General features: G+C 35.9%; 1 protein-coding gene across 2 annotated transcripts in view; it reads right to left on the reverse strand.

Annotated features, from left to right (window-relative positions):
- The window catches only part of BBOF1 (basal body orientation factor 1), a 31,013-nt gene that overhangs the window by 4,930 nt on the left and 858 nt on the right, over nt 1-25,225 (reverse strand). The window contains exons 2-10 of one of the 2 annotated variants that reach the window (XM_033108970.1): nt 22,634-22,862; nt 16,973-17,038; nt 15,391-15,534; nt 8,771-8,851; nt 7,898-7,968; nt 7,313-7,457; nt 5,717-6,207; nt 3,470-3,571; nt 129-203 (exon numbers count right to left, since the gene is read on the reverse strand). In XM_033108970.1, the coding sequence (XP_032964861.1) occupies nt 129-203; nt 3,470-3,571; nt 5,717-6,207; nt 7,313-7,457; nt 7,898-7,968; nt 8,771-8,851; nt 15,391-15,534; nt 16,973-17,038; nt 22,634-22,862 (1,404 nt within the window). The remainder of the gene's footprint in view (nt 1-128; nt 204-3,469; nt 3,572-5,716; nt 6,208-7,312; nt 7,458-7,897; nt 7,969-8,770; nt 8,852-15,390; nt 15,535-16,972; nt 17,039-22,633; nt 22,863-25,225) is intronic. The other variant, XM_033108971.1, reaches the window with a different exon arrangement.

Genomic DNA, 25,225 nt, shown 5'->3' on the forward strand with positions numbered 1-25,225 from the left:
CATATAGAACCTGGTTTAGAATGATAGGCTTGCCATGTTACTCTCACTCAATTCTAGCACGTGTAATATGTCCACAAGAAACATTGTGACCAGGTTCATGTTCCTTGCTTTGTCAAGAGGGAGCTTACCCAAATTCCTTTGTTTCTCCATTGTCCGGAATAACGGTGTCTGGAATGGGAGGCCTAGAACTCTGGCTATATTTCCTGTAGTGGGAAGAATTAACAATGAGGCAGGCAGTGTCTCCTTGTGCCCTGTATTTCAACTACACTGTAAAAGTGCTAAATGAATACTTCATTGGGTGGGCTTCTCATTTTCAAAAATGAGCTTTTACACACACACATAGAGGCAGTATTACGTTAGGCAAGTTCATATAAACTTACATTCTCTTAAAGTTGAGACATATTTGAACTTAAGAAATGGAAATGATCATGATGATGAAACTCACACAACAGCTCTTAATGGTGATGGGCAAGTTTGAGCCACAGTACCAACCAAAACATGGCCAGAAAATTCCCTTCCCACAAAAAGAACCACAGAACACAGAAAGGTTACCCAATGGAGACAGACACAGTATGAAAATTTCTCCTATACTTTGGAAAGCCTGATTTAAGAACAAGAAACAAACATCACTAATTCAGTATTGTAATTTGAAAGTCAGCTTAACAGTTATAAAAAGTGCAGTAGGTTGATTTGCCAGCAGATAGACACATATCTCACTCCTAAAACTTGTCCTCAACTAGGTGCACATGAAGGTGGCATAAACTCATTCAAAATCTGGCCATATTAAGTAATCTAATAATGTGCTTCAGCTACTACCACTGCCCGAGTTACAGCCAGAGCTGTTGCTGATGCACTAAAGAGTACAGTTTATTGGGTATACTCCTTTGACTTAGCTCAATCACAAAGAAAAATATTGCACTGTTGGATTCATACTCATGCAATCTATTGTGAACTGTCACCAACTTCCTAATTACTTGCCATGGTAGACATTTTATCATTTCCTTCCTCCCTAGTCTGAGCTTTCTCATTAAACTCATCTTCATCTCAATATTTCACCATTCTGTTCCTATCTTCTCTGTTCTTCATCCAATCCTAGCATGAAATTCCAACAGACTTAGATATGGTTCCATTGTGGCCAGGTTGAAGCTAATTGCTTGGTGTGAAAGATTTTACTCAAATTCCTTTGTTTCTCCAGTGCTGAAAACAACACAATATGGAACTTGAGCCCTGGAATTCTGGCTGTATTCCATGGGGTACAGAAAAGTCAACTCACAATGAGACAGACATTCAGTATCTACAGGCTGGATCCTCTTCCACCTCTTTGGAAGGCTACCAGAGACACAAAAGCCATTTCAAAGTCCTCCATCTTCCATTTAGCCTATACTTCTTTAAACTTCTCTCTATTGATTGTACTCTTTGTTCTCATGTTCATTAATGGTGCATATTCCTAAAGGTTATAGCCTCAACCCTTTACTCTTTTACCTTCATCTACTCTCCTGAACTCAACTACCAATTTTCACTAAACATGCTCAAATCTCTCCCTGAAACTATCATCTATACTCCAATCACTATTTACAATGCCTTAAGTATTTTTCACTTCAATATATTGCCATTATCTCCAATTTGATACTGAAAATACTACTTTCTATTTCTTCTGCTAGAATGTTTTTCCTCCCCTTTTTGTTCTTACTGGCCTTTTATTAGCACCATGCTCTAACCAACTGAGCTAACCAGCCACCCCCTATTGGCCTTTTAGAGGTCAGCTCAAGCTTTTAGTTCCTCAGAAATGTTCCTGACCTCATTTAGGTCCGATTCCCGTAGTCTAGGCTCTCATAACACTCCTTTGAGCTTATGTCATAGTTATACTTTTGTATTTATTTGTGTGATGATTTGAATATGTTTTTATTCCCAGGTAGACCATGAACTCCCCGAGATGAGGCATAAATGTTTTTATTTGCTCAACACTATATCCTCAATAAATAGCAAGTACTCAATTGTATATGTTAATGAGTTGATGGATGGATTAAATTTAAATATTTCCCTCATACTGGCTTCCCAGATTTTTCATTTACATTTCATACCACTATTCTTTCATTTCTTAAACTAAAAACTCAAACATTTACACTTTGCTTTCTTTATTCCTTTTGTCCTTTATCACCAAGTCCTGTTTCTCCTTCCTAAGTGTCTCTTAGTTTCTCCCCTTTTCTCTGACTGCTCCCACTCTTGCCTAAACCCCTCACCACTGTATGCCCAGAGTAGTACAGCAGCTTCTGCTGGTCCCCACCTCTAGTTTTGTCCTCCATTTCATCATAGTTGTCATTGTTAGGTTCAGGTTAGCTCTGAGAACAATGACCTGTGAGCCTTTCCAGTGAGAAAGTATGAGAGTATAGCTTATTGCTCTTCGAATTCCTTCAAGGAAGAGAATAAAAGTGTGTTACACTACTATAGAATCTACAGTAGCGTAAGTTCAGGCTTTTCTGCATGGTTTTTAAGGCTCATCGTAATTTAATCTATAGATTAAACCTTATTTCTAATTACTAATTACTCTCTAGCACTACTAAATTTCCTCAAGCTAGGCAGTTTTTCCTCAATGTTCCCTAAATGCCCAATACCCATTCCTACTTCTGGGTTTTTACTTACGCTGTCTACTAAGCACCTTTCCTGATGTGCTCTCCCCCACCCACTATCCCACTACCCTACAAGGCACCCACAGAATCCTACTCTTTCAGGCTTCCTGACTCAAATCTTCCCTAACGACTGTAGCCCATTGACATATTGTCTGAACTCCAATTATACTTTATTGTGCCACCTAATTTTTTCCCTTGTTACGTGTGGTTTTTGCTTGGGCAACTGGATGGTAAGCTCTTTGAGATCAAGGGCAATGTCTCCATTTTTTTTGAATCCCCATAGTACATAACATAGAGCCTGTAAGCATGTAACAAGCAATCAGTAAGTGATTGATTTATTTTACCCACTTTATAGGTCATTACCAGGGATATAGTTACTGATAAAACATAGTGGAGAGAGTGAAAACTAATCATTAAAAAAAATTATTTGGAATATCTGTGAATTTTTTTTCCTTTCTCAGTCTTTTTCTTAGTATTAGAGAGTCTCTTGATTAATAATCAGCTTAAAAATCATAACAATTTGAAGGCCAATAAAATCTTAACAATTGTTATGCTTCTCTTCAGTTACCACTCATTCAGCTGAGCTATGTTTTATAATACCTTCTTAGCATTGCCTTAAATATCTAAGATGAATCTTTTCTCCCCGCTTTAGTTCTAGATCATCTTTCATTTTCACGCTCATTTATTCGTCTCCCATTCTTTACCTCTGGCTAAGAAGTAAGACCCTTTTATAGTTTTTGGTCTTTTCCTCTTCCTTTAATTCTAAGTGAGAATAAGTTTATCGTTCCTATATGGTTTCTGGGTTGATAACTTGGTATTTCACTACAGAAATAAGGAGTTACCTAGGAACAAAACCATTCATTTTTGCAAAGAGCAATCGTAAGACTTTCTCCTTCTGCTCCCAGGTCAAATCTCCAATATCCACATTTCCTTGAATATCTGTCCTGAAGAATTTCAAAGAAAAAAAGTGATAAGGAAAAATATGATCAGAGTGAGCATCTCTTCTTTTTAAAAAAATATAAAGTATGCAAACATAAGAAAAGAAAATTTCCAACTATAACTGAATGTTATAAGGTTTCCAAATGTAATGACTACAAAGCAAACTGTGTCTATTACAAGATCATAAAGTTGAAAGGAATATCAATATGCTAGCCATTCTGAAATGTTATGTAGTAATTAAAATGAAAATAAAAACTATAACAACATGAAAAAAAGTGTGCTCAAACATCTAGCAAAACACAAAATAAAAAGTTGTAATATGACATATTGAACCCAGATATACACAAAGACAAAAGGACAAAAGAAAAAAAGACAAAAGAAAAAAAAAGTTGTTTGGTAAAATTATTGATTTCCTTTTGTAGTAGATATTTTGCTATGAAGATAGAGTAACAAAGGTAAATTTAGAAAATAACGTGTAACTTATCTAGTCTATTTTCTTACCTCTAAATCAGGTTGCAGCTAAGTTTTCCAGTCAGGTCTTTATCTATACTATAACTTTCCCAGAAGATTCAGTCTACTTGCAATTTACAAAAGCTGGCTGACATTTAAGATAGGGTATTGATGTTGTGTAATGTAAGGAATTTTTTGCATTTGGGCACTTGGGTTAGTTTTCTTTAAAAGTTTAGGTTTTGCCTTATGATCACCATATACTTCAATTGTGCTCCACTCTGCCTCTTTCGCAGGTGATATAGTATGTGGTTTTTGCAATTATTTTTAACCTTTTAAACCGCAATTAATTTTGCACCCACCTATTTTACTACCACTCCTGCCCTGCTGGTAGAGGCAATAGGAAACTGAGGTTAAGGTGACAAGTTCCTCAGGAGGAAAAATGTCACACAAAAGGCAGAATAGGAAGAGTCCAGGTTCTGCAGTAACAATATGGAGAATATTTTTGTGTATGTTCCCCTGAAAACTTATATAGCACTTAATATACAATGGACAAAAAATGTAAAAAGAAAAAACTGTATTATATTTGATAGGGACTCAACTTGCTTGACTTATTAAATAAATAAGAAGAAATTACAGTGAATCTCTTGATAAGAGAAGTGTTATTACAGACTTCTGAATAAGGCAAGAAGGGGAAAAAAATTATACATAGTATGGATATATTTGAAGAAGAGTCTTATTTTTTCAGAAGCCACTAACCGCGTCCAACCTTCCCAGTGGCCATGTAATTTAAAAGAACCTACAAATTAGTCCATTAAAAACATAACTCAAAGCAGAAAACACATTTGGAAGCACTCCTAATAAAATGTTAAGTACATAGAAGTACGGAGTCCTTTTAAGTTTCTTGAGTTAAAATAAAGCCTTTGAAGAATCTAATTGCATGGAGACAGAAAACATAATTTTAAGAATAAGCTTTAAAATGCACAATAATTTAATCCATGGCTTATAGGGGGAAGAGTGCTCTACCAGGTAAAAATGCCAACAGGAAATGATTAATCATTGTTTATAGTCTACAACTATCTCAAGCATCCTGCTACCTTTATCATAGTGGCAGTAGATCTCGAGTGTATTTTGGAAACTTGTGGGGACTTTTGGTTAATACAGTGATAGAGGGGGGTCACTATTGTGTCCTCTAACCCATGGGACAGTATACTGTACAACAAAGAATTGTTATGAAGAATTGTTATATTGATTTTTCAATAGTTAGACATTATTACCTACGAATTTCATCTCAGAATAGTAAAAGGAACATTACCAAATATATATGAAAGTATGTTTATCAAAAATGTTTAACCTGAATCTAATCAAACTTTTATAACTAGTTGACAGGAAACAAAATAAAGGAACATGTTAAAAGATAATACAATGACATTATTCTATGGAATAAATAATCTATTCTCTTTAGCAAGTCTCTATTATGAAGAAAAGGGGGGGCATCTACTAAGAATACCTTTTAGGCCCCCACAAACTATACTAAGCATAGGGGTTACAAAGATGAATAAGTCAGTTCCTGTCCTCAAGTAGCTTACTGAGTAACATACTCAATACTTAGATATTAGCAAACTGAACTTTTCAGGGCTCTTATTTCTCTAAAGGGCACAAAAAATAGCACAAAAGATAAAATGTTAAAGCATTATTAGTACCATTTCTCGGCCTCCACAAGATCCTGATTCACAGTATTGGTGCTGTGCTCTCTGCCATCAAATGTTCGAATTTTGGGATATTCTGTTCTTCCTGCACATGCCTCTCGCATTTTAAGATTGAAAGCAGCTTGTGCTACCTTCTTATAATGCTTCCTGCTAAATAGGACCTGTTGCTTCACTTGGTGTAGAGCATCTAAAAAGAACCTTTCCACTTCTGTTCTCTCGTCCAGTATGTTCTTGGCCAGCTTCTTCACTCGATTCATTTCCCTGTCCTTCATTTGAAGAAGGTGCTGCAGCTTGTAAATTTCAACCTGACCATGGTTATCTACCATTGCCTGTTCTTGCAGTTTTAAAACTTCAGTCTCAAACTCTCTGGTCATACAACTCAGGGCAGTCTCCAAGCTTACCACCTTCTTCTGAAGAGTTTGAATTTGTGATCTCTGCTGAGTAAGTTGCATAATCTTTTCCTTAACCAACAGGTCATTGATCTCCTAAAAACAGAAAGATGAGAGAGGTGAGAGATATTTTTTCTTTAATCAATTTCAGAACTTAAAAGTTCCTCACTAATTTCCACTACATGAGATTGACTACATGAGATTTGAGTTTGGTGCCACGTGGAGATGGTGATATTTTGGTATTCTGTGTATAGAGAGTAAAAATCATCCTCGAGTCCTTGTCTGGACTTGTGAAGATCACTGAATTTGCTAATTAAGAAACTTTCCTTCATCCAAAATTCTGAAAGTTTAAATATTTTGTATTATCAAAAGGGTAATTCCAAAATCAATGAGACTATACAGTAAAACATTAATTTAACAACTGTATACTGAAAACTCTTGCAGCCTACTACTTGCCTATCCCAATGTCCAGTTTTCATTTTCTCCTTAGTAATAAAACCCCAGTTTTATTCAGGAAGGCAGTAAGCCCAGTTGAAAATTCCCAGTCTCCCTTGTGGTTCAGCATAGCCATGTAAGTTCTGGTCAATGAGATGGAAGTCGTAATGTGTGTAAGGACTTCCAGGAAGACTGCTAAAGGGAGGGGCGTACATTTTCCCTTCTTGTCCTTCTTCCTTCCTGCTGTTTGAGTAATGGTTAGAGCTCCAGCAGCTGCCATGGGCCACGAGGTGACTTGGAGAATGTCAGCCGCATGCTGCAGAGCAGAGTTAAGGAACCCAAGTCTTTGCTGACTTGGTGGCACCACCATTCCAGCTCTGGACTGTTTACCTCCAGACTTCCTTTAAGTCAGAGAATAAACTCTTATGTGTGATGCCATTGTTGTCAGGGGTGTTACTCACAGCTGAACCTATTCCTAAGTGAATCAGGGACCAACTCTAAGCAAAGCAAAATGAATATTCTCAGATAGTAGATGATAGGAGTTATATTTATATTTCTGACATATCCTTTATAAAGCCAAGTCTAATGCTTCTTAGTCATTCAGTAACTAATTTTTTCAGATAAGAAAGGTACATCATCCAGACAGAAGAAAAATGGTCCCATTGTCCATATGTATCTTTATTATACTCAATGCTTAGTATTTATGTAACCCAACCCTTAAAAAAAAAAAACAGATAGGAAACAAAGTCTAAATAAGAATGGGAACCTTTTGGTGTAAAAGTAAAGTCTGAGTCTCTTGCAACTTCTTGGAGTTTTTCTGCAGAGCATCAGCTTCCTTCAGGTGGTACGCAAGAGCTTTCTGGAGATAAACATTCTCTTTAAAAACAGTTCTTCCAGCATTGTTCAACTGCCTGAAATAGACAAACATAAGATCTCAAAAAAGAGGCCTAAGTTTTAGATTATTACCAAACTAGAACAATGATTGCTTTATCCCCCAACATTAATGATTATGACAACTGCAAGGTTGCTATTATTAACTCCAATTTCCAACAAAGAAATTTAATTTCAAAAAAGTTAAGGAATCTTCCTTACAGTCAGTTGGTATGTATCTTGAGAACCAATCTAACTTCAAAGCCTAGGTTCTTAGCCTCACATGTGCTGCTACAGAAAGGGTGGAGGGAAAAGGGGCAGGGACACAAAGTTCTCTTTCTAGAAACAGTGAGGGAATGTAATCAGAATATCTGAAGAAAGCAAACCAGGACAGAAGTGGGAAGACAAAAGGATAAGCACAAGAGACTTGCTAAGAAGTAAGAGGGGCTATTGGAAAGAAAAAAAGGCAGTAGTCTCCTACACAACAGCTTCACGGTGGGCTCGCTCTGCCAGCATTATTATCTTCTTTTCAGCCTCTTTTTCTAGTCGGTGCTAAAAATGAAAATAGGCTGTTTTAATACAGAGTTCTATTTCTAACAACAAAATTTACATATCAAAAAGTTAAGTTTTTATTTTATAATGTCAAATAAAATACTCCTGTCCACATGACCTGACGTAAACTACTCCAAGTACTGATAGAGGAGCAAAGGAAGAGGACAATATGAACAAAGGCACCTTAGGGTACCTCCCAATTTCCCCATGAAAGAAGCAACATGACAGGTAAATAGGAAAAAAAAATTCCACATCAGTACGGGAAAGCAGAGCTGGGAGAATTTTCTGCTAAACACAGTGAGGAGAGTCATTATTTACTCATTCAACATATTCCTAGCAAGCACTAATAGTGTACCAGATTTTTTAGATACTGGAGATTCTGTGGTCAACAAAACAGATCAGGTTCCTGTTCTCACAGAGATTATATTTTAGGATGAGATACAAACAATAATAATTAAAATGCACTTCATATGTACCAGAGTGACAGCTACAGTCTCATCCACCCTATGTAATGGGGTACATGCGGCACACCAATCTGAGGGGGGGTGTCCTAAAGCCTTGTTAAGGTGACAATCTCTCTTGAGGATTTTAAAAATCTTTAACTGGAAGGGGGAAAAAACACTAGACATTGAGATATCTAGAATAGGTTTCATTTTCCCCTCTTTTTTATTCTACTGTGATTTGATAAGAATCTTCTAATAAGATACCAAGTGGAAGGTTGATATGTCTCAGAAGGCATGTAAATACATTTATGTTGTTCTAGTAAACAAAAGATTTCTCAATCAACCTTAATATGCCATACCTTTTCTTCAAAAAACCTGCCTTCCAATCTCCTAAGAGTCTCCTGATGTTTCCGCTCCTTGTTCCTTAAATTCTCCTTCAGCTGAAATGAAAATAACAAAAAACCAAAAACTGGTCAATAGAAAATGGGGTTGACTGGGGCATATTCCTAGAAAATTCTCAATAAAGAAACACCTTTTGTTATACATTACCTCTTAATCCTCAACACACAGAAAAACTGTCCCTGCCTGTGAGTACCGAATTTCCCCCAAACTTCTATAGGTTTACAAGATCAGTATTGAGTCTCTAAGAAGCCTTTCATGAATAACAGTTCTCAGAACATTCAGACAAGGTGTTCTCAGACTCATATTTTCTAAATATCCTCGTCTTAAACATGTGGACTCATAGAATCGTATTTTAGAATTGGAAGAGACCTTAGCGATCAGACTATAAAATCTCCCACTTAATATAGAAATCACTTCTCTATGAGACAAACATCGAGACAGAAGTATCACTAATTCAAATCTCACTAACCTGCCCTTTAATAGTTGCATTTTTAGAAAATTCTTCTTAGTATTAATCTAAAAAAAAATCTCCCTATGATTCCCACGGATGGATCCTTCTGTCCTCTAAAACTACATATAATAAAAAGGATATAAAATTCTAGACAAAGAAAGTTGAGCTAATTTAAAGCTATGATCCTGTAGTCTATATTTACTAGGAAGAATCAGTCAGATTAAAATAGGCATACTCAATCTAATATTCATGCCATTAAAAAGGCAGTGAGAAGTGCTTTCCATTAGACAGACCAGAGTTCAAGTTCTACCTCACTCATTGACCAGCTGTTTGACTCTGGACAAGTTACTCAACTTCTTAAAATCTCAGCTCTCCAGGAAGAAAAAGAGGATAATAATAGTTGCTATCTCATAGAGGTATGGCAAGGAATAAATAATAAATATCACATCTACTTACAATGTTAACCATTTAATATAATGATGAGTTATTATTATGTCTAGTATTATCTCCCCTTATACTTAAATTTCCTTTATTGTGATCTCTGTCCTAACTGTATTAAATCTCATTTTATATGATCACTTTAAGGTGTTTTTCATTTGCCCTGTCATATGTATGTGTGTGTGTATATATATATATATATATATATATATATATTTTTTTTTCTTTTAATGGCTTTTTACATTATCAAAGACTTTATTAATGTCAACATTCAAGTTTATGGAAATGTCTACCATCCTAGTGTATAAGGGGACATACCTTTCATATGCCATTGGACTCCTTCAAAAATCTATAAATTAACAAACCAATCTTTTGAAAGATAATTAGATAATGCATATCAAAAAGCTTAAATGTTCTTTAATGCATAAATTCTGCTTCTAAGAAGTCATCCTAAAAACTAATTAGATATATAAAAGTATTTTGCTTCTTAGAAGTTCATCATAGTTTATAATAGTGAAAAATTAGAAAAAAGTCCAAATGTCAAACAAGGAACCAATTAATAAATCATGATACACCTACCCAAAGGAATTTCATGTATCTAGTCAAAAGATTTTATAGAAAAATATGCAATGGCATTAAAAAATGTTCACAATATGTAAAGTGAAAAAAATCAGATTAATAAACAATTTGTACATCATGACCTCATTTTTGTAAAAATAGCATATAGGTATTGAAAAATATGTTTCTACATAGCAGAGGAAGAAAAGAGGAAACGTAATATACCAAAATGTTAACAACAGTTATCTCTAGGTAATGTAATTGGGGGGTTGTAGTGATTTTGTTCTTTTTTTATCAGCTAAATTTGCTGGAATGGGTATTATCACATTGTCAAAAAAAGATAGACTAAAACAATTTATTAAAAGATAATAACTGCAACCTACCAATGTATGCTGCTTCTGTTAATCAGGTACGTAGAAATAATTTTTTTCTTTAAAATTTATGCTTTGACTACCTTTTGATATTCTAAATTGATCTCTTTTTAATTTGTATATGAATTCTATATACACAGTATAATTTTCTTCATTTATATATATCCCTCAATTTTAAGTTCACAGGCCCCTACACCTGCCTTAATTCTTCCATACGTATTTGGGATTCCACAGAAATACCTTATTTTTCTCCATAAGCCAGTATCTTTTTTGCCTTTGAATTTTAAGTCTTTCTGACCCAACAGCCCTGTTTTGAAATCTATTTCTCCCCTAGGTGGCAACATTGTTCTTTAAAAAAAAAATAAAAAAAAATACCACAGCCCACTAGAATATGCACAACTAGCTCCTAATTCACTTTGATTCAGAGTATCTACCCACACTTAGGATGACTCTTTTGAGAGTTCCTGAAAAGTTAGGGAATTTCACTTGATTCAATCTGCTACATTTTCATATAAAATGAAACTTGATTTTCCTTCTGAATTTTTTTCTTCCAGCTTTATTGAGGTATAATTGACGAAACTGTAAGGTACATCACATCACATCACATCCGGTGCACATTGTAATGATTTGGTAGACGTATACATTGTAAAGGATTCCTCCCATCTAGTTAGAAAACCTGATATCCCTCAATTACATTTTAAATGAAAAGACCCATTCAGCATTTAACAAATACTCATTGAGCATTACTGTGTATCTTGCATTTCGATGAATACAAAGGACAACACTGTAACGCAAAAAATTTACAACCTAGTAGGGGAGATAAGACAAATGATAAATAATATCAAGATAAGTGGGCCAGGTGGAATAAGAGACACAAAATGCTATGGGAATACACAGAAAAGAAAATTATTCCTTTATTTTCTGCTGTTTTTATTTATTTCCCCCCCAGCTTTATTGAGATATAACTGACATGTAACACAGTGTAAGTTTAAAGTACTGATTTGATACACTTATGTATTGCAAAATGAGTACTACCATAGCATTAGCTAACACCTCCATCATGTCATTTAATTACCATTTCTTTTCTTGTGGTGAGAATATGTAAGATCTATTCTCTTTGCAACTTCCAAGTATATAATACAGTATTATTAGCTATAGTCACCATGCTGTACATTAGATTCCCCAGAAGTTTTTAATCGTATAACTGGAAGTTCGTACCTTTGACCAATGTCTCCCCATTCCCCCAACCCCAGCCCAGGGAGCCACTATTCTACTTTGTTTCTCTGAGTTTGGCTTTTCTTAGATTCTACATATAAGTGAGATCATACAGTATTTGTTTTCTCTGTCTGACTTACTTCACTTAGCATAATGCCCTCAAGTTTCATCCCAGTTGTTGCAAATAGCAGGAAGAAAATTAGTACTTTTAAAAGGGACTCTGAGGGAAGGTCTCAGGGAAAATGTGCATTTGAGCTGAGCCTTTGAAGAATAGATAAAATTTTAATGTACATTGATCTATCAGGAATATAGTTCAAGGAGAAGAAACAGTGTGAAAGGCAGAAAAAAGACGTGAGAGATGAGTGAATGTCCAGTTTGGGTGGATGAGAAGGGGTGAGCAAGGGGAGGTGTAGTAAAAGGAGATAATAACATTCCAGTGTGGGTGCAGGGTCTTGACACTCACGCTAAGGTGTCTGGACAACATGCTGTTTACAGTAGAGAAATACTAAAGAAGATTCTTGAGGGAGGTGATCAGAACATGATCAGAACCATGATATTTTAAGATCATTCCTGTAGCAGTGTGGATTTTGGACTGTGGTGGTGTGGTGATTTTAAAATATGTCTACAACTTCTTTGACAGTCCTCCCTTCAAATGATGGATCCTAATTCCCACCTTAGAACGTGGGCCAGACTGAGGATTTACTTCTAACTAATAGAGTATAACAGAAGTCATGCTATGTGATTCCCAGCTCGGTAGAGAAAAGGAGAGCTCCTGTCTGGCTTTCTCATGGATTACTCACTCTGGGGGAAGTCATCCTTCAAGTTGCGAGGACACTCAGGTAGTTGATGGGAAGAAGTTGAGGCCTTCAGCAGTGACGCCCAGCACTGATGTGACAGCCATGTGAGTTGACACCTTAGAAGGAGACCCACAGGGTCCAGTCAAGCCCTCCAGTGACTGCAGCTGGCTGATACCTGGACGGCACCTCATGCGAGACCCTGAGCCAGAACTGCCCAGCTAAACCGCTCCTGAATTCCTGACCCATAGAAATTGTGCTTTTAACAAATGTTTATTATTGTTTAAGCCACTAAAACAGTAATTTGGGGTGATTTGTGCTACAGTAATAGGTAACTAATACAGATAAAGAAATAGAGGGAGCAAGACTAGAGATACTGGACAGGAATTCAGGACACTGGGATTCTGCTACCAGGTCTACAACTTACCATGAAAGTCATTTAACATCTCTGTGTCTCAGTTTTCCTTATCTCTACAATGGCTAAAAATAGACTCTAAAGTTTCTTCCAGATCTAAAATTCTATGAATTCTATGAAATGTTTTAGTTTTAAATGGTTCCTCATATCATTCACTTAGCAAATTTTATTAAGAACAGTCTAGGAAGTTGTGAGCAATGACAAGTACATACACAAGTAGATGATGTGGCTTTTACTCCCCTTAGTTTATAAAGATTAAAGAACACAAACATAACCTAACTAGAGAAGACATTTATATAGCTCCTATTTTAAGGGCTTGAAATCCATAGAAGAGAGTTCCCCATGAAATACTGCAAAGGAGTTTGTATAATGGTGAGCTACAGAAATTAAGAACAATTTTAAAGCAACAGTTATGACGACAGTTATAAAGCAACAAGTAATCATGTTCATGAACAACGTTAGCCTCATGGGAAGGTTTTGGGGATAACTACACAATTATTTGACAAGGAGTTAAAACACATTCCTGTCAATCTAAGAAAGTGTCTTCCCACTCCGTAACTTGCCTGACATGTGCTGATTCTTTCCTTTAATTAGAGCTTCAAAGAATCCTCTATTAAGATTTTTAAAGCTATATAATTATAACAATAATCAAAACATCAATAATTCCTACGCTACTACTCTTACTAAGAATTGATGGGAGCCAATGTGCTAAGTACTTCACACACATTCGTTATTTAATCCACACAACATCTCTAAGAGGAGGTAGGTGACTTGATATCCACACCTTACAAATGAAGAATCTGCGACTCAGCGAAGTTAACAGACTATCCAAGGCCACATAGTAGCTATCAGCTGCAGAGCCAGGATATGAAGTCCAGGATCTCATCCACAACATTATCTTACCTACCTTATTCATTCCTTATATACCCTTTCGACTTGGCAGTTAGCTAAAAAGTGGACAGAAACAGGAAGGAGGAATTTCTGTTTCCCGTCAAAGCTGCTTCTTGCTAAGTAGGACTCTGGGTAGCCAGAGGAGAGCCTGAGAGACATTGCATACTTGGAAAACACACCATGATTGAGAGTGAGAGGCACTAAAAGAGATCGAGGAAGAGCCTTAAATATTACTAACTATAATAAGCATGATTTTAGCAGGAATAATAACAGCAGCAGAATAAACAACAGCAGGTAATATTTATCACACAGTGTTAAGCATATAAAACAGATTATTTCATTAATTCTTCACAATGACCCTTTGAAGTTGGTACTATTTCTCTCATCTCCATGTTACAGATGAGGAATTTTAACAAGATACCCAAATAGTGAAGACGATATTTATACTCTGGCAGTCTGACTTCAGAGCACCAACTTTTAACCCCTACACTAAGTGCTACATGGTTACCTTTGGTGGCAATACTACTTGTATTATTACAACTACTACTAATATTTGTAGAGTATTCACGAATATTCAGCGGTGTGGTAGAGCCAGCTCATAGCAGGTTGTTAAAGCATTGGTAACTTGAAATTAGCCATAATAAAAGTATTTACTCCCAAGGAAATTAGCAAATGCTATGAATCGGGACCTTTTTTTTTCAGAGAGCTACATACGACTGTTAATATAATTCTCACTACGTATGTGATATACACTATTTTAAGCACTTTACACATATGAACTCATTTAATCCTTACAACAACCTTTTGAGACAGTAACTCTTATTATTCCCATTTTACAGATGAGGAAACCAAGCTAAGTAACTTGCCCAAAGTCACAAAGCTAATTTCAGCTATTTGTGCCTGGCACTCATCTGGGACATTTGTTGCATTATCACTAATGCAATAAAACTAACTTCTGAACTGAGGGAATGAAAAATAAGAGAAAGAGGATAGCAAGGTCAAGGAAACTTTCTGGAAGTACTCAGTTTTCCTCATTCTACCCACTCCTATCCAGAGAGCCCTCTAAAATTGACTAAAATTATAATTCATCAGTCTAAACATATTTTCCTTTAGGACTTTGCTGCTTTGCCCCTAATGTTTTCAAAGCATAGTTTGTTTCTTATTGAAGCCATTGCAAAGGTTTAACTTCTGATAAATGCAGGAAGGTGTTGGCTAAGATTTGGTGTAGTTACCAAGAAATCAATGCTTAGAAAAAGAAAAGTCTAACCATCAAGACTTTTTGTATCCAGTCCTAAACTGATATGTCTTATCCTTTTACTCTCAAAAACTCTGAAATGTCAAAGGGATCCCTTTACCATCTAACAGGAGTAAATGTCTATGAAGTCTTTTGTAAACATAGTAGTTAACTCCAACCTTCTTTTTTTAAAAAAAGAAAGAAACTTACATCATCTAATTCTTGCTCCACTTGCATTTTTCTCTTTTGGAATTGTTTTATTGTTTTCAGCTCTGTCTGAATCATGCCAATTTCTTTGGCTTTCTTAAGGAATTTTCCCTCCAGTTCATTTATTTGCACAGCATACTTTTGTTCCTTTATGTAAAAAACAGGTAAATGAGTTAGGAAAAAGAACATAAGTCACACAGAATCAAGTTCCACTTAAGCCTTAAGCCATTTGTCTATTTTCTTTGAAGAAATGTCCCCTTTTCATTTTTGCATAAAGTTTTAATTTTTGTTAAAAGATACCAAGTGCCTTGAATAAGAAAAATTCTAGAATGAGCTGATCTTGTATAGAAAATGCAGATATTTATTTAAAAGAGGTATGGGAAGATTGAACAAATTTTTAATCTGTAAGAAAGGTAAATAACATTCCTGACCCTAAATTAAAATTAGTAAATTAAGAGACAAAGAAAGGGCCACTATTTCTAATAAATAAATAAAGAAGAAGAAGATAGGAGAAAGAGGAAGGAAAGGGGAAGAGAGAAAAGGAGGAAAAAGAAGAGGGAAGAGGGAAAAAGGAAAGGAGAGAGAAATGAGAAAAAAAGGAGGGAGGAAGAAGGAAAAAAGGGCCAATAATACAGTAAGCACCAGTAATACCAGTGAAAAAATAAACAAGAGATATAAAATAAATGCAGATGACCCTCAAACATATGAAAAAATGCGTGACTTACTTCATAAGAGAAATGAAAATGAAAATACACTGAGATACCATTTCGCACCTATCATGTTAACAAAAATCCATTTTGACGAGATACTCTGGTATGTTGCGAACACATGGACAGAAGTTAGATTTTTCAGAATACACCACGTTTGATAGATTTTACTTTGGAACCACATAAATATGTTACATAATAATAATTACATAATTACATAATTTTATATACACAATTAAAGTTTTCAAAAGCAACTCCTAAAAATCAAAAGCAAAATGTGTTGTCAAGTTGGTGGCATAACCTCGCAGGAAGGAATTATTTCAAATGATTTTTAAACCTTGTAATTTGATAGTAGACTCTTATTGGTGTATATCCTAAGGGGAATCGTACCCCACAAAATCTTAAACTGTTTCCACTAGTAGTATTGGTTCTGGCACGCTGTGACTGTTGAGGTGTTGAGGTTTAAAGCAACTACACAATTATACTCGTATCATTAAGAACCAGGATTTTTGGTGAGGGAAAAAGGAGACACAGATAAAGTTAAGTAAAAATGCTGTATTCCTGCATCTGAATTCAAAGTATTGGTATGGACTAGTAATATATTTCACGATATATTTTCATCTTTAAAAAAATATATTTTCCTAACTTGATCCACTGAAAAGCCCTAAAATGAATGTCAAACTCAGGATCAGTAAGCACCACTAATACCAGATGGTTTCTACAATAACATATTTTTATGCTATCTTTGAGCTTCTGTACAAGTGTGTGAGCTTTAAGATTGCTGAGCTGCTCATAGGACTGATTCATTTACTCTCATTGTCTTAAATACAAGTTTGCCAGAAACCTGACCACCTAGGAAGTGAAACATAGATACTCACCAATTTTTCCTTCTCCTCTTGGGCTTTTTCCTTTGTTTCATTCAATTGCTGTTTCAGTTTTTCAATCTGTAGATGAAAATCAGGAAGGTAAAGAAATTGCTCTGTGCCCTGCCTTTATTAAGTAGCCTTGTTTTTACATGATATTAAAACTGGCAGGGTTGGAGAGGTTGAGTATGGTGGGAAGAGGAGAAGAGAGGACATACTCCATAACCTTAATCTGCTATTGCCAGTTTCCAAAACCTGGCTATCATCAGAATTACCAGAGTAACTTTTTCTTTTTAATGGTGGTAAAGAACACAATATTAAATTGACCGCCTTAACCATTTTTAAATGTACAGTTCGGTAGTGTTAAGTATATGCACATTGTTGTACAACAGGTCTCTATAACTTTTTCATCTGACAAAACTGAAACTCTACACTCATGAAACACTAATTCCTTCTCTGACTTCCCAGCAGCCCTTGGCAACTACCTCTCTAGTTTCTATTTATGGATTTTGACTACTTTAGATACTTGATGAGTGGAATCATTAATATTTGTCCTTTCAAGACTGGCTTATTTCATTTAGCATAATGTCCATCCATGTGGTAGCATGTGTCAGGATTTCCTTCTTTGTTAAGGCTGCATGATTTTCTTTTTCCATCACATCAGTAGACATTTGGGCTGCTTCCACCTCTTGGCTATGTGAATAATTTTTCAAAGAACATGGGTGTGTAAATCTCTCTCCAAGATCCTGCTTTAAATTCTTTGGGGAATATACCCAAAAGTGGGATTGTTGTATCATATGGCAATTTGATTTTTAATTTTTTGAGGAACCTCCATCATGTTTTCCATAATGGCTGCACCACTTTACATTCCTACCAATGGGGTTCTAACTTCTCTGCATCTCCCCAACACTTGTTATTTTCAGTTTTTCTGATAGTAGCCATGGCTATGAAGTGGTATCTCACTGTAGTTTTGATCTGCATTTCTCTTATCTGGGTAACCTTTTAAAAGAAAAGTTTCAAGAAGAGTACAAATAGTTCTCATACACTCTTCACTCAATTTTGCCACATTTGCTTTCCTCCCTATGTATATATTATCTATCTAAATACCTAATTATTAGATACATACAGATGATATACACTTTTTTTACAATGTTTTTTCTGAACCATGTGAGAATAACTTTAAGACGTTATGATTATTTACCCCTAAATATTTATGTATTTCCTAAGAAAGAGGACATTTCCCCTCCCGTCTTCTGCCTCCCCCCACTTCAAGCTGTTGTTTCTCAGTCTAGTTGTTTAGGCCACATTTTCCTGGCCCATGTTCGTATTATGAGCCTTGCGCTCCTCCCGGTTGAGGCAGTCGGTTGCTGGTCGGCCACTCACAGTAGCTCTTGGGGCCGGCAGCACACGGGAGCCTGCAGCAGCACACGGGAGCCTGCAGCAGCCCACGTCAACCTCCGGCTCCTCATGGCAGCCCAGCTCCAGGGAGAGCCACTGTTCACAATCTTAGCTGTAGAGGGTGCAGCTTACTGGGCCATGTGGGAATTGAACTGGTGACCTCGGCATTAGGAGCACGGCGCTCCAACCACCTGAGCCACCGGGCCGGCCCAGGACATTCTTTTTTAGAAGCACAGTACAATTATCAAAATCAGAAAATTTAACATTGATATATAGTCCATACTAAAACTTTACCCTCCTGGTCCTGATAATGCCCTTTACTGCAACTTTTCTTTTTCTGGTCCAGGATATAATCCCCGATCATGTATTACATTTACTTGTCATGTATCCCAGTCTTCTTTAATTTGGAACAGTTTGTCTTTTATAATATCAACATTTTTGAACACTGGCCAAGGTTAGGATTGTCTGATGTTTCTTCATGAATAGATTCAGGTTATGCATTGTTGGCAGGCATGCACTGCCAAAGTGATGATGTATCCTTTCCAGTGATTCACATCAGGAGGTGATATCAATTTTAATCAGTGTATTAGATTGTGTTTACCAGTTTTTTCAACTTAAAAGTTACTATTTTTCCTTTTGTAACTATTAAGTAATTTGTGGGAAGATATTTTGAAACTATGCAAATATCCTTCTACTCATCAATCTAACACCCACAAGTTTTAGCATCCACTGATGATTCTTGACTGAGTCAATTATTACTAAGATGCCAAATGGAAATTTAATAATTTACTGCATTCTACTATAAGGAAATCTTTCCTTTCTCCCTCACTTATTAATTTATGTATTTATTAGCAGTGTGCACTCATGGACTTACTTTATTCAATCGGTTATAATCTATTACTGTCATTATTTATTTTGATTATCCCAGATTTGGGCAGTGGCAGCCCCTTGCAGCTAGCCCCTGTGTCCTTTAATAGTTTTTACTTACTTTCTGGCACATAAAGATATTCCAGGCTTATTTTTTTACTTACTTTCCCTGCCCCAGTCTTGGAATCAATCATTTTTTCCAAGGATGCTATTATAGTTTGTTTTAGGAGGGAATCTGAGTTGCTTTGTAAACTAAAAACTCCTTGACATGGTTACGTAATCAGAGGACACAGAAGTGAAATATTGTTTTACATAGTATCTTAGACTAGTTTAAGGAAAACCTAAAAATTTGAAAAAATAAATTGAGACAGTCCTAAGTCATGTAGGACAGCTGTGAAATATGAGATTTATTTTGTGTTTGCTTGAACAAAGCGTTAAATACAAAAACCCACTCTTAAGGAAAATCGAATTTTGTTCAAGATACAATAATTTTAAAAACATTTCATTTCTAATATTTCTATAATTACCATGAAATAAGACTATGAATAATTTAAATAAGTTTAAAAAATAAAAGAATGAGTAATAAAACTATAGGAGAGCTGATTAACCAGGATATATTGAATCTACTTTATTTCTTCCCCCCAAAGTGGTTTCTTTGGTTTTAATGGGCACTCATGATTTTGAAAAATTACACATTTGCTACAGCCAGATGTGGGCTCTTAATATACGGAGGCAGAGGAAAATCAAGAAATACAAGTGACAGTGGTTACCAGAGGGTAAGGGGGTTGGGGGGTGGGAAATGAGGGTAAGGGGATCAAATATATGGTGATGGAAGGGGAACTGACTCTGGGTGGTGAACACACAGGGTAATTTATGGATGATGTGACACAGAATTGCACACCTGAAATCTATGTAATTTTACTAACAATTGTCACCCCAATAAATTAAAAAAAAAAAAAAGAAATGCAAAAAAAAAAAAATACAAGTGATACTGATAAATGCAAACCAGTATCAATTAGCTAGTGCAAGCCACAAGGCTTCTATGTAATGAATTATGAAAATTACTTGTATGGCTGGCCTAAAATTTACTTTAGAATAATACTTTATAGAAGACAATGTTGATAATGCCTACTATTCAAAAAGTAATTTTAAAAACATAAATTGCCTAGGAAAGAAGGTAAAAAAAGTAACATTAATGCACAAAAATTATACTTTAATAAAATACAGAAAAATCCACACAAGTATCCAGTTGTCTGATTTCTCTAATATGCTTTCAGTATCATTTTGAACTTAATTTTTTTAAAACTTTTAATTATTTAAGTGTGTTTTTACGGGACCCATCAGCTCCAAGTAAAGTAGTTGTTTCAGTCTAGTTGTGGAAGATGCAGCTCACTGGCCCATGTGGGCATCAAACCAACAACCTTGTTGTTAAGAACACCGCACTCCAACCAACTGAGCTAATTGGCTGCCCCTCATCTTGAACTTAATTTTGATTGCTATTAACTTTTTCAAAGCATCAGTACACTCACAAGCCATTCACTCAAGCATGCAAACATATTTTAATGACTATATGCCAGGCCCATACTAGGTTTTGGAGATACAGCACTGAATAACAATTTTTAAGACTCCAAAAGTATTTACTTCTGAGAGGTTTCATTCTAGTCAGGAAAGGGGACAATAAAAAAATGCATAAGTAACATGCATACAGCATATGGTGGAAAGTAACAAATATGACAAAGACAATAAAACAAGGGAGTAGTTTTAATTTTAAAGAGGGCAGTAAGGAAGGTCTCACTGAAAAGGTGGCATTCAAAAAAGGATGGAATGATTCATGAACGTGCATGTCACCCTCATGTAGAAGCCATGCTTTGCATCACTCCAATATTTGTTTATATGTGTACAGAAGCAAACATAAATAAACAATAATAAATGGGTGAAGGAACATACAGAAGATGTTCAAGCGACTAATAATCAGAAAAATACAAATTAAAACACCGGGATACCAATTTATACCCATAAAATTAAGCAAAAATTATTAAGTATAATATCAAGTATTAACAAAAATGTGGGCAAACAGGAACTCACTCTAATACATCACTTATGACAGTATAAATTGCTATAACCTCTGTGTAACTCAATTTAAACTCCTGTGAAGTTGAAATTATGCATGCCCCATAATATAGTAATTTAATGTCTAAGTGCCTACTCTAGAGAAACTCTCACACATGGGCACATGCAGACATACAGAAGAATGTTCACTGAATGTTTGTAATAACACAAAAAATGGAATCTAACTGACCCACGGGGGCTATGGAATATTATAAAGCAGTTAAGAATAAATGAAAAAATAAAGCATGCTCTTTGTAAATTTTTTTTAAATGGACTGTCATCATGTGATTTTTTTTTAATATACCACAAAAACATGATGTTGTGTAAAAAAAACAAGTTGCCAAAGACATGTACAATATGATACTACTAATGTAAACTTTAAAACAAGACTTCAGTATGTTTTGTTGTAGATACATAATAAATAGTAAAAGTACAAAAACCTACATGGGAATAAAGCACATCATCCTCAGCATAGTGGAAATTTCCTTGGATTTCCATGGGGTTCATAGAGGCAGACGGGAAAAGAATTTGTAGTTCCACCTAAATTCCACTTTAACACCTATTAGCTGTGTGACTTTGGGCAAGTTACCTGTCCTTTCTGAGAGTTACTTTCTTCATCTGTAGAACAAATGGGTATGGCAATATTGTAGTTACATGGTTTTTTTCCCCCCCAGAATTTAGGACTTTTAATTTGTCCCAAAGTTGCTGAAGCAAAATCATGATAAAACATTCCGCTTGCCTTTACAACAGCTACATCGGGTTATTAAAAGGACTAAATAACAGAGATAAAGTACCTAGCATAGTGCCAGACACAAAATAGGGGCGACAAAATGTTAGTTCCCATCCCTTTTTCTTCCAGATTTAAAATAACAGCTTTACTCTCAAACCCTGAAATAAGGTACAATAAGATAAACTCAAGATCAACTTGCTGGGTTCATAATCATGTGATCATGAATTATCAGTGAGTTACTTTACAAATCATTAAAACTATTTATCAATATCGAAAGATACATAGATCACATACCATGCCCTTGTCCTTAAAATAAAATGGATCAAAATGTTCCCTTACGATCATCAATCTGTTTTAGACAAGAGAACATGGGACAAGAAGTGAAAATAAGAGCCAGTTATGATAGTAAAGTCATTCTGAAATAGTGTCCTGCTTCAAGGAGAGTTAAAGACAACCGAATTCTCTTAACTATATGATAAGATTTCAAGGAATTAAAATCCTTGAAATACATAATGACACAAGTATAACATAGAGGTAGTTATTGAGGCTCAGGAGTGTTTCTACCTACCTACCATATTATCTTTCTCTTGATCCTGCTTCTTCAGGTAGCTTAATACAGACATTGTGTCTTTCTCCATTTTATACTGCTGTTTCTTTAAGTCCTCATTAGTTTCGGCAAGTCTCAGGGAAACATCACGGTACTCAATCCTAGAGAGTTCTGTGACTTCCAGCCGGGCCTCCCAAAGGGAAGCATTGGCCTTGGCGCTCTCCACTGCAGATTCATCAGTTTTTATTGTCTTCCTACATGGGAAGAGGACATTGATAGCATGCAGCTATTCTCTACTATAATAATATTACATCTCTCTATTATTATTTGCTTTGTTTGGTATTGCTTGGCCCATATGAGCAAATATTATTGGATAAATTAGTTAATAAGAAATACCTATTTACTTGATAAGGGAGTTAATTTAGTAGGTGCTTCTTCCTGGAATAGGGGAGCTTTAAAGCATAACTCTAAAGGACTGGGAAAACAAAGAGAAAAGGCATGATAAGTCAAATTCATTTCAAAAAGCTTTCAGCTTTCACATCTTTTCATTTACTTCTTTGATTAGCTCGTATCTGTACTGTCTTTTCGAGTCCTACTCGCTCCGTCTTAGTCCTTGGCTCGCTCCACTGCAAATCCATTACCTTAGTTCCTCTTCTGCATGATACATTTGTAGTGTAACTGCAACTTTAAGTCCATATTTCCGTAATTTTCCACCCATCCCAACCCCAGTTTTGTTTTTGTTGTAGGTTGTTTTGGGTTTTTTGTTTTTGTTTTGTTTTGTTTTTGATAGGCCTTGGACAAAAGATCAAGTCACTAGGGCAAGTATGTTAAATACTTTCTCTGCTGGCGCCATAATGCACCAGGCTTTAAGGATGGCTGACAAACGAACCATAATCATTTATACAGAGGTGAAGAGGAAATTTTAAAACAATAATAAAGAATGGCTTCAAAGATTAAAATGATACAGGGGAGATTTTTCAAAATATTTAGTGTATGAGCATTAACAAAACACTACCCTTTATATACGATAGGCACTGGATATATATTTAGATAATAACTAAGAAGACTTCACCCATTATTTGAATTCTAAATATTTTCACACATAAGTATGTGTGGACCTTTCTATACTGTCACCCTCCGTCCCCACTCCTCAACTCCTGGTTCTTGACCCCTTTCCAGTCCCACACTCACCTTTTGTTCTCTACAAATTAAGGCCAGCCCCATCCCCAACTGCCCCAGCCTGTTACAGCTTTGACCTCCCTTTCCAGCACGATTTAGGCAGTAGTGATAGACTGCCTTGCTACAGTCATCCACTTGCTCTCTGAAGTTATTAATTCTAACCTGCTCAGAGTAGTTGATGTAAGAAATCAGACAGGACTTCTCATAGGAGGACCACTAATACTGATGGTAGAAACAAAACAGGGTTTGTTTCCATGAGTCATGGAAAATCCCAGGAATAAGAGGTCTGTTACCCTCAATGTTGCTCATTGTTGATATGTGTACTATAGATGCATGGTCAAAAACAGAAAGCATATGCTAGTGAGTTTCAAGAATGTGATAAGCCCTTGGCACTTTTAAAAAGTGGACTAACTATGCAGTTATGTAGAAAAACATACCGTAGAAGAATACTTACATTAATACATGGGGGGAAGCTACAAATAAGTATGTACATTGGGCTATCATTTTATAAAGAAGAAAAAGAATGTCCCAAAATGATAGCAGTGCTTATCTTTATTTTAGATGATGAGATTAGAGGGGATTTTTTTTCCTCCTTTGACTTTGCATATTTCCTAAACGTTTTGTACTGAGCATGTATTGCTCTCTTAAACAACTGACTTCACAAATTTTACAAGTGTGGGGGATTCCCTCATGCTTCCATAGTGTTGTTGGACACCAGGTATGACTAGGAACCACCAGGGTCACCCAACAGGTCTAGTGGCAATCAAGCAGCAACTCTAAACCTGCAAAGGGTTGGTGCTAGAGCAATATCACTTCAGGGGTTTGAATCAGTTTGGGGAAATCTGAACAATTACCAATTTGGTCAAACCCTTTAGGATTTCCTTGGAACCAAACGGCCCAAAGAACTACTTCAATCATCATTTAGATGTTCAAGATCATCTCAACCACATAGCAGAGCTTTCTCAGACAAGAATGAATGAACCCAGAGCACAGTTCTTGTGGAAAAAACATCCAAGTTGAAGCATATACAAGCAGACACCTTAATTTGTTTATTGAACAAATATTAAGCATCTGCTATGTTCCAGGCTCTCTGCTAGATGTTGGAGATATGGTGAATAACGCTTAGTGCCTATTCTACAGAAGTTTATAGTCTTGAGCAGGGTTTCCCAACCCTGGCACTACAGACATTCAGAGCTAAATAATTCTTTGTTGGTGGTGGGGGTAGGGGGTTGTCCTGTGCATTGCAGGATGTTAAACAGCATCCTTGGTCTCTACTTACTAGACACCAGTAACACACATCCCCAGATGTGACAACCAAAAATGTTTACGGATATTGCCAAATGTCCCCTGGAAGGCGAAATCGCCCTGGGTTATGAACCATTGGTCTAGAGCGGTGCTGTCTAATAGAACCTTCTGTGAGGATGGAAATGTTCTATAT

This window comes from Rhinolophus ferrumequinum, chromosome 6 (assembly GCF_004115265.2).
Source record: "Rhinolophus ferrumequinum isolate MPI-CBG mRhiFer1 chromosome 6, mRhiFer1_v1.p, whole genome shotgun sequence".
NCBI lineage: Eukaryota > Metazoa > Chordata > Mammalia > Chiroptera > Rhinolophidae > Rhinolophus > Rhinolophus ferrumequinum.